The 10,160-nt window shown below is 54.1% G+C and overlaps 1 protein-coding gene across 1 annotated transcript in view; it reads right to left on the reverse strand.

Annotated features, from left to right (window-relative positions):
• Window positions 1–921: 921 nt before the first annotated feature.
• Window positions 922–10,160, reverse strand: part of LOC104510478 (disintegrin and metalloproteinase domain-containing protein 33-like) — a 26,126-nt gene continuing 16,887 nt past the window's right edge. The window contains exons 12-24 of the mRNA XM_010152739.1: window positions 9,647–9,824; window positions 9,238–9,327; window positions 8,717–8,912; window positions 7,943–8,051; window positions 7,657–7,861; window positions 6,647–6,724; window positions 5,708–5,816; window positions 5,206–5,356; window positions 4,508–4,598; window positions 3,579–3,824; window positions 3,092–3,255; window positions 2,339–2,356; window positions 922–1,070 (exon numbers count right to left, since the gene is read on the reverse strand). Of these exons, the coding sequence (XP_010151041.1) occupies window positions 1,019–1,070; window positions 2,339–2,356; window positions 3,092–3,255; window positions 3,579–3,824; window positions 4,508–4,598; window positions 5,206–5,356; window positions 5,708–5,816; window positions 6,647–6,724; window positions 7,657–7,861; window positions 7,943–8,051; window positions 8,717–8,912; window positions 9,238–9,327; window positions 9,647–9,824 (1,687 nt within the window). The 3' untranslated portion in view covers window positions 922–1,018. The remainder of the gene's footprint in view (window positions 1,071–2,338; window positions 2,357–3,091; window positions 3,256–3,578; window positions 3,825–4,507; window positions 4,599–5,205; window positions 5,357–5,707; window positions 5,817–6,646; window positions 6,725–7,656; window positions 7,862–7,942; window positions 8,052–8,716; window positions 8,913–9,237; window positions 9,328–9,646; window positions 9,825–10,160) is intronic.

The raw sequence follows: 10,160 nt of genomic DNA on the forward strand, positions 1-10,160 counted from the left end.
AGCCCTTTCAAGACATGGGTTTGTTAAACCTCACAACACCCCTGTGAGGTAGGTATCACCCCCCATTTTACAGACGGGAGGAACTGAGGCACAGAGAAATGCAATGGCTTGGCCAAGGCCTTTGGGCAAGCCAATGGCACAGGCAGAACATCTTCCTGCTCTTGTTCCCGGCTTGTGGCTCCTTCCTCCTTTGGACAGCAGAGTGCCAACAGCTCACAGAGCCACTGCTGGGCTTGCCCCATGAGCAGGAAAGATGCAATGTTTATGTAGGGCTCCTGAGCCCCTTGAAAGCACCCTGGTAACCAGCTGCCACCAGTACTTCAGACACTAAACCATTTCCCAGACAGCTTCTCCTTCCAGGTAAAACCCCAGGATTGTCACTGGTTTTTTTCCTGTGCAACCAGGCAGGAGGCCAGGAGGAGCCTGAGAACTTGGAGCCTTCATGGAAATGTGCCAGCACTGTGTGGCAGAGTCCAGACTGGAAACCGCTTTTCCCTCATGGCAAAGGTCTCTCCGGACACAATGCCCAGCACTGAACTCGGGTGGCAGTGGGTGGTGGTGGTGTCTCACCAGGCCTGGAGGAGAAGGAGGAGGTAGCTATAAGGATATTACACGGCTTTCACTGCCATTGTCATCAGCATCTTCCGTCAGTGTTGGATGTTCACTTGACCCCAAGTCACCCCACCCCAGCCCCATGTGCAATGTCAAGAAGAAACTAAAGCTGGGAGGTAAATTGGCCAGGAAGAGATGCCAGGAGCTGTGGTGGAGCCTCTGTTGTGGCAACCCCACCGTCAGTGCACCTCAACCCTTAGTTATGTCATGGTACCGATTTCCCCTCTCCTCCCCCACCCACCACTACAGTTTTTGTGCTGAATACAGATTCTGTCTTATAAAAATAGCCCTCTGATATCAAAATACAAATAAAACAAGAGAGGAATAAAAAGACCCCTGTCGCCAGCAGCAGTGCAAATCAGGAGAGCCAGCTCAGGAAAGGTGGGCTTAAGGTGTCCTTGGTTTGTCACTTCTTCAAGGGGAAGGAGGTTGATTGGATTTTGATGGCTGGGACCGGCCTAGAGGAAGAAGAAAGAGAAAGGAGACAACTCATTCGAGCGCAAAGACCAAGCATGCACCACCTCCACCACAACCATCCTTCCACCGCTCAGAGAAGACAGGCCAGCTTCTGTCCCCAAGACCAGAGGGGACCTGGGACTGTCATGGTCACCCATGTCCCCTCTCAAAAACACAACCCCAAATTGTATTGCTTTGAGGTGTTTTCCTTTGATGCACCCTCAAAACCCTGCTAGGATGTAGCCCTTCAAAGCACATGGCAGCACTGGGCAGTAACTGGCAGTGAGAACTGGGAGCCAACCAGCTCTGGGAGTGATGTTCCCCAAGGGGTGACTGCTCTTGGCTTCCCACAAACAGACAAGGAAGTCTGTGCACTACCAAGAGACATCACCAGATCAACCAACCCGATACGGGACCTACAGTCCATCCTGGGAATTCATTAAATCCTTCACCTCATCCATCCAGGAAAGACAACAGTTGCCTAGCCCTCTCCTAGCATTTTTCTGGTGTCTAGTAATGAATCCGGATTGGGACAGTGGCATGTCCTGCTCCTCAGCACAAGTCTGGCCCTGCCAGTTAATGCTTTCTGACATGGGCACTGTTTCAAGAGAAGATGGCCAGGAGGGCAGCAAGGACGAAACCGCGCTGTCTGGGGAGGGAGCCATGTTTAGCTGCTGGGATGTACTAAACCTTTCTTTTTTGGGACCACAGCAAGGCCCACCTTGTCTGCTAGAAGAGATGAGCTATAGGGATTTAGTCACACTGAAAAGTTTTGGGCCGTATTCAGCCTTCTTCTGGTGGCAACTACAAAGGTGTAAGAATCTAAAATGGTCCAAGAGGGTCAAAGCAGTAATTAGTAAAGCAGACTGTCCAGAGATGAGGGCCAGTGTCGTACCTTCTCTCCACGGCCCACAGCCTGGCTAGCAAGACTGCAAGTGCAATCCCCTGCAGCTCCACTGACCCAATTCCAGAGAATTTTGCAGTACAGCAAGAGTTGAAAGCAGCAGCAATATTTTAAAGGACTTTTAGACTGAATCCCCCAGCTCTGAACTGGAAAGCCTGATGTCCTCCCTTCCCTTGGACTCAGGCACCCAATGCCTGCTATCATTTGGTACCCACAGGGGCCGTGTCCCGCTCATCTAAGAGCCTCTGGGAAGGGGGACATTTAACCCCCAGCCTCTTGGGTCCCATCCCAGTTCTTAACCCACGGCCACCCACCCACAAGCAGCAAAGCACATCCCCCCACGGTTCTGCGCGGTGTCTGACTCACCTTTGAGGTGGCATCGGTCTGTAGGGAGGAAAGACAAGACAGAGCATCAATGTCCATCCCTTCTCTCTACTGTCCCACAGCAGCTCACCAACAGCCCTCTCTGTGCTCTGGGATGGGGGGGCCATACGCACCCATCAAAAGATGGCATCTCTCTTATTAACCCATCAGGACCCTGTAAGTCCCAAATTCCCAACCTTGGTCACCACTGGCCAACTCTGGGCAAACCCTGCAGGCTCCTGCCAGGTGGAGGCATGTCTGAAGACCCCAGACCCCCACAGGTACCTTCCTCTGGTGGGCAGGGTTTCTCCTGCACCCTGCAAGAGGGACCACTGGCACAGGGTCGTTTATGGGCACAGGGTCTCCATCTCCTGCTCCCCAGGCAGCAGGATTTGGGACATCCCTTGATTCCTATCTGCCGCCCCCAAATGCTCCATACCAAAGATCCCCAGTGCCCTACAGGCCAGTTACCTCAAAGCTGGTGGGCTTCAAACCCCTCTGTGGCTACAGCAGCAGGTACAGACCTCCAGAGCACAGAGTGTTTCTCCTGCTCCTCAGCAGCCTGACCTGACCACACCAGCCACACTGAGGAGGAGCAGCAGAAACCCAGGTCACGGTGAAGACACCACAATCACAGCACACCACAGTGACATTTGGGATGTCCCACCCAGACGTGACCCACAGGACCCCCCCACGGTGCCCCCCTTCAGGACCTCAGCAGTGGTGGGAGGTACCTCAACTCCCCTCTCGGCTTACTTTAATGGCATCGTGGGGTGGCTCATGGCACTCGTACCCAACGCCTTGAAGTTGGTAGGAGGGACCATGACCAGCAGGGTCTGTCCATGTGCGGGAGGCAGCGATTTGGCCAGAAGAGGACTTCCAGGCAGAGGCCGAAGGGGAGGCTGGTGCTTTGGGCCGACCTGGGATCACAAAGTGTATGGGGAGAGACAACGACCTTAGAGGAGCACCTCAATGACCTCCTAACATCCTTAGAAAAGTACCCCAGTGACCTCCTACAAACCTCTCTCCTGCTACAGAGCCGAGTCGCTTCAAAGCATGTAACGACACCCCCCAAACAACATTACATTATTGTCATTATCTAATGAGCTTTGCAACAGATTCATTTCCTAGGTTGGCGTGAGACTTCCTTAACAGTGCCCAACCCAAAAGAGCCACAGGCAGCCAAAATCCAGGGAATTTCTATGAGTCAGGAAGGAAAGCACAGCCAACCAGCAAAGCTCACCAGTGGGGTCCTCACGGGGCTGCAGGGAAGAGGTTTCTTTGGAGGTGGCAGCTTAGCCTGGGAGACAACCGTTTTGGTGGGGACCATGTGCGATTTGCTGGCTGGTGGAGGTGGCCTGGGAGGCTTGGAGTCTTTTGGGCGCAGAGGGATGGAGTGGGCAGCTGGGCGAAGAGGGTGGACGATGTTGACAGGCTGGGAGCCAGGCTGGTGAGCGCTGGGTGTCAGGGGGAATGCAGCTTGCGTTGCCTGCAGGGAGGAGAAAAGCAGAAGGATGGAAAAAATCCTTAGGTGCGTTTTCCTGGGTGCTGAAGAGCAGATGTCTCCTCAAGGTCTGGGGGCTAGGGAGTTGCAGGAGGAGCACTGGGTACTTATTCTACTTTCTGGGACCACCACTTTCACCATCCCACCCCAAAAATGAACACGGTTGCTCCTCGCTAGCCGTATGAGAGCACAGAGGGATGAGAAAGGTGCTGGGCTCAGGAGATCTGAACCAGGGCGCCAGCTTCGGTGAATCCATACCAGATTTCCACCACATGGGAGACATCATCCATTCTTCCCCACTCGCAGCCACTGTGGCCATGCTCAAAAAAACCTAAATTCTTCCTAAATTCAGCCCTGGGCTTACCCATCCCAAGGTCACATGACCAGCAGCAGAAGCACCTGTCTCCCCAGAGACCCAGCACAAAGTCAACAGCAGGATTGCAAAGGCCCTGCTAAGCTTTGTCAAGGGGATGGGCAATTTCCTGCCAGAGGCTCCTGGCCATCACTGTGGTCTTTTTGGGCAGGCACACCTCAACAGACTCACTTTTAGGAAGGGCTCACAGTGCAAAACCAGCACAGAGCCCAGTTCCTAGAAGGAGTATGTGATCACCCACAAGTTCCAAGTCTCAGGCAGGGAAAACAAGCACAGAAGAAGAGTTATTACTTACTTTATTAGCGTGGCTGGAAGTGGAAATGTTCCGCAAGGTGAAAGCAGCTTTGGGTTGGCCACTGGTTGACTTCCTACTGATGGGTTTGTTCCTGCCCAGGATCACAAACGGCAAAATAAAGCAACCGTTTTTGCTACAGCTGCCTCCCAAAATGCTGTGTGCCAGCCAGACCCTCTCTCCATTAACAGATCGCTGACAGGCTTGCAGTGCTGGGTGAGTAGGGGTGACAAGCCTGTCTTGAGATAATGAGGGCAATGAAGTAGGTTGGTTGGTTCTGGGTTTTTTTCTCCAGTTACTGTAGGGGCTCTGAGGCCTGTGTGCATCTGCCCTGTACTGGGAGGGGAAATAATGAAGAATATCTAAAATTAGCACTACTTCAGAGCCCTTCCAGCTCTTGCAGCCTGCCAGAAGCAGATGGTAAGAAAGCTCCTCAGTACCAGGTCACCTTTGTTATCACTCCCTGGGGTTGTCCTGTCCAATGGATCATTCCTATCCTCTGCTCAGGGGAGAGCTGGGAGCCTCAGATTGTGGCAGGAGAGAGCTCTTCCTATCTCACACCAGTTCGAAACATGCCCTGTGCACCACCAGCTCCTCCACAACCATTCCTACCAGGCTGGATGCTGCCAGTGGCAAGAAAACAAGGTTTCAGGATCTCACTGGGTTCTCAAGAGAGAAGGGACTTAGGACTCATCACCCACCTGTATGTCTCCTGGCTCCTCCTCCTCATGTCCTTTAACCATTTATTCAGGAGTGAGTTCTCCCGCCGGTACCAAAAATAGATGCTCATCATCAGGGCCGGGAGGAAGAGCAGGAAGATGAGCAGAAGGGTAATTAAGATGGCTTCGTGATCTGGCAGGGAAAGCACAAAGATGAGCGCGGTGCTGGGACAGCCAGCAGCCTCTGGCTTCACTCGGTGCAAATGTCAATCCCACCTGCCCACTCCCAGCCACCCGGGCTAGAGACATCACTGCTGATCACACCTCCAAAAGAGGAGCAGTACCACTCTCCCTCTTTGGATAAAAATGGGTGGCCACCATGCAACCGGAGCTGGGCACAAGCTGTTAGCCTGCCTGAAGGGAGCCGACCCAGTGCATTAGGAAGCAGAGCTGTCAGCAGCTTCATCACCCCATCGCCCCATCTCGCGGCATCGCCCCAGCCCCACCAGCATCACAAGGTGCCGGACGAAGGGTCGTGACTCACTGTCATGCTGCACGGGGCCACTGTCCACGCTGCCGCCCAAGCCCGGCTTCTCGCAGTACGGGGGAGCCCAGCCAGCATCGCAATGGCAGTTCTTGTTGCTGTTGCAGACCTGGAGAGAGAGAAGGAGGGCTGGAGATGACGAGGGACATACAGAAACAATGGTCTGTAGGGTGGGGATGAGAGCAGACGGCCAGTGGCAGGATCCGGGATGAAGGACCTTAATGCCTGGCAGCCTTCACCCCTCAGAGAATAGTTTGGGTTGGAAGGAACCTTCAAAGATCATCTAGTCCAACTCCCAGCATCGCTCAGATCCTGCCCCTGTTGCCCTCAAATCTGTGACTGCAATGTTCAGAGGTATTTTCTTGCTGATACTTTTATTTCCCCACTCCCGGCAGAAACGTTGAAGACAGGTATCTTACACCCGTGGTTTTCACAGTGCTTGACTAGACAAGCCCTTAATACTTTGTGTTAGGCCAAAAGTTTGCTAAACATTTTTCTTTCCCTTGGGATCTTCCCATTAAACCATAGATTTGTCATTGCCTTATCTGACCAGTCCGGCGTTCTGCAGAGGTCTGTAGCCCTTAGGCTTTGGACAAGGGTGGCTCTTCCTATTCACCAAACCACAGCCCTGCCTTTTTGCATTCCCAGTTGTGTTTCTGCCTCTCGCTTTGCTCTGAGAGGGAACAGACACCTGCCCTGAGCTCTAACCACTCTCCAGTTTAAGCTGGACCCCAATCCAAATTTTCCAGATGGCCCTTACGTCACAAAGGATCTTCTTCCCTTAACTTGGACACAGAGAAGCAGGTCAGCTCAGTCTCACCCACAGCTGATGCACGAGAGAGTTGTAAAAAGCGGATGCCCGTCACATTGCAAAGCTCATCCCTTGGGAGACACTTGTTTTCGCTGGAGAATCTGCGCTCAACTCGGGCAGTAACTCACCCCGTGGCCATTGCACCGGGAAACGCACTTTTCCAGCTCAAAAAGGGAGGCATTCTGGCACCGGCGGTCTTTGCAAACCTGGAAGAGAGCCAAGAAGCTGAGGTTAAGGAAAGGCCCAGGAGAGGGGGGACAGTGATCTTCTGGTTTCACAGATGGGGGTTCTCTGTAAGGATGTTTTCTATTGGAAAATGCAGGTTGGTTAAACTGTATTGTTTCAGGTCAACGTGTTTCACTTCCACTTTCTCACAGTCCAGGAAACCTCTGCCATTCCCCCATCCAGGACAGCACAGAAGAGACCGGCCACCACCACTCCCCTCCTCTGACAACCCACCTGGCAACTTCCGGAAAAGGCATTTCCCATTTGCCTAAAAGGCAGGCACCAGCCAAGAAAAAACAACACTGGATTTCAAAATCAGCCATTTTTCCTCAAGAAAATGTCAACATTTTGGCCTTCCATCACAAACTGGGACGAAACTTTCACAATTAAAATGCCAAACAGCGAAGGCTGTATCTCCCCCGTCAGCTCGCTCTGGCATGCATCCCTGGCATCATGTTGCCCACCAGGTTTCTGCCCTTTCTCGGCTGAACTGACCCTCTGTAAACCACCTGGAGATGCAGGGGCTGTGAAAAAAACATCCTAATGCTCAGGTAGCAGCATCTGTTTGTCATCTTGAATCCTAACACAGCTTTCCCCTGGGAAACAGTTTATTCATAGAAGGAAGCTTCATCCATCAAGTCTGGGGCGTGCAATTCTGCTGGGGTTGCTCACTCTGCATTCAGTCGGTAAAGGCACACGAAAGCCAGAAAAAAGAATTTGGTGGCCTGCACACATGCATCTGGGGACGTCTAGAATTGTGCCAGTTGACACGTCATCAAGGCAACGTCTGGAGGCATTGGGTGGGGACCACGTCCTGTGGCACGCAGAGAAGAGCCAGTGTCTACACTGGAGATGGGACAAGAGCCAAGGAGATGATCTGGAGGACACCCCAGCCTGAGGATGAGGTACTCACCATCCCATCTCCGCATTTCGTCCCTGTCATCACCAGCCCGGGGTCAGAGAGGTCATCCTCATCGTCCTTCGCGGTGTACATGTAGGTGCCGCGGCACTTCACCTCCCGCCCGTTGAAACGGATGGTGGTGTCAATGGAGACGGTGTTGGTCCCCTGGGGCTTCTTAGCTGAGCTCTGGCACTGGATCTTGCCACACATCGCATCCCTAGGAGCAGGGCACAGCTGAGGTGAGGGCGGGAGGTGTGGGGAGCAGCCACCTCACCACGGGTGCCAGTGCTACACCCACCTCTTGTCACATTTCACGTAGCGCCCTTGGCTGTCTTTGCCGCAGTTGCCGTAGGTGTTGCCAGCCATGTTCACGTCCTGGAAACAGGCATCTGGGGCCGGCCATGCACCTGCAGGGAGGGAGGAATGGTCCCGTGTGGGATGGGGAAAGCGGCCAGCAAGGAGAATCACCAAAACCTCAAAACCAGAAGCAGCAGCTGGATGCTCATGGAGAAATGATAGCCATGCCAGGGAGCTGCTGCTGCAGGTGCCAGGCCAAAAGCCTCATCCAGCCTGGCCTTGGACACTTCCAGGGATGGGGCATCCACAGCTTCTCTGGGCAACCTGTGCCAGTGCCTCCCCACCCTCTCCAGGAAGAATTTCTTCCTGATGTCCAATCTCAATCTCCCTCTTTCTGTTTAAACCCGTTAACCCTTGTTCTGTCACTTCCTGCCCTTGAGAAAAGTCCTCCCCAGCTTTGATGTAAGTCCCCACTGTGTAGCATGGTTAATCATATGCAGCAGGAGGGCCATATGCAGCATGGGAGGCCACAGGCAGAGGGTAGACAGGCTGTGCACAGCTGTGTGTGTGCATGCACAGCACACTCAGCCCTCCCCAGCAGCCCCACGGAGGCAGACCCCAAACCTAGATGGCGACAGCACAACCCCTCCACCCACTACACTCTATTCGCACCGGCAGGGGCCACGGGGACCCCACGTGCAGACAGAGACGCAACACTGAGACCCAGCGCAGCTCCCGGCCTGGAGAGGGTGGCAAGGAGGCTGATGGGACTCACCCGGTCCCCAGAGCTGGACACACTGCTGGTGATGGGTCATGCACATGCCGTTGCTGCAGTAAGCCTCGCCATAGGCGCAGGACGAGCCATCCAGCTGGTACACGTTAGCCGGGCAGTAGGGAGAGGCACCCGTGCAGTATTCAGGAAGGTCACAGGATCCTGCTGTTTCCCTGCAGATCGTCCCAGCCACCTTTAGCTGCAGGAGGAGAGAGAAACATCAGCACTGAGCAAAGGCCAGTATTGCTGCTGCCTCCCGGCACAGCTTGGGGCCATAGACCATCTATAATGTCCCCTGTGGGACTATATGGGGCTATATAAAGCCAAATGCCTGGGCCAGACCCCAGCCATGAAGCAGCCAGCAGAGACTCTCCTGCAGACACAAGTTCACACGTGACCCTCCTGATGTGGCACTGCGGGGTTTGACCTTACGGACACGCAGCACACGAGTTTGAGGGAATGGTGGGGGCCACAACTCCCTGCCCGGCTCATGGGCGAGTGGAGGGGCGTGGTGGGTGGCTCACCTTGCAGCTCTGGCAGCAGTCACCGTGGGCACACTGGGCCCCCTCCTTCAGCGTGCAGTTGTGTGCGTTGCAGCACGGGTTGGTGCACTCCTGCGTGGGGAGGAGACGACAACACCACCACGGTCAGTGATTCCATCCAGCCCTCCCCCAGCCCCTTCACCCCCATCACGGAACTTCTCGTTTTGCCAATGGGGAAACCGAGGCACTGAGGGGGTGAGAAAGACCTGAGCATTCTAGGGCAAAGTCAAGAAGAAAACTAGGATCAGGTTAAATGGATTTAGGAATGTGGGACTGGGATGGGGTCCCTGTGGGGACCAGCAATCCCCTCTCCACGTGGTCCACATCCTGCCACCGAGCAGCTGAGCTGCAAAGACAATGCATGAAAGTGATGCAGCACCCAGCAGCGTACCTCAACCTCCCCGCAGTCACAGTCTTCTCCTTCCTCCAGGAACCCATTGCCACATTTCCGTCCCACCACCAGGTCCTTGGTGTCGGGCAGGTTGAAGAGACACATGCCACCTCCCTTCTGGAAGTAGTTCTCCAGCTGCCTCTTGCTGCAGGAGCTGAACACACGAGGGAAGGGGTGCCTGCACAGGGGAAAAATGGGGAGGGATGGGAACCAGGAGAAGGTGGAAAATCACCATCAGAACTGGGAAATAAGGACAAGGGCAAACTGGGATGAAGCCTTCCCAGAGCAGAAGCCACCACTGGCCAGATAAATCAAGACTGTGAACATCTCCCACCCCCACAGCTAAGCATCCAGGGGACACCACACTGAACTCAAATATCCTATACTGGGCCAACAGGAAAGCTGGGGAGGGGATTTTTCCAAGGACAGGGAGTGACAGGACAAGGGGTGATGGGTTTAAACTGGAAGAGGGAGATTGAAATGGGACATCAGGAAGAAATTCTTCCCGGAGAGG

Source organism: Eurypyga helias, unplaced genomic scaffold (assembly GCF_000690775.1).
Source record: "Eurypyga helias isolate BGI_N326 unplaced genomic scaffold, ASM69077v1 scaffold18135, whole genome shotgun sequence".
Lineage (NCBI taxonomy): Eukaryota > Metazoa > Chordata > Aves > Eurypygiformes > Eurypygidae > Eurypyga > Eurypyga helias.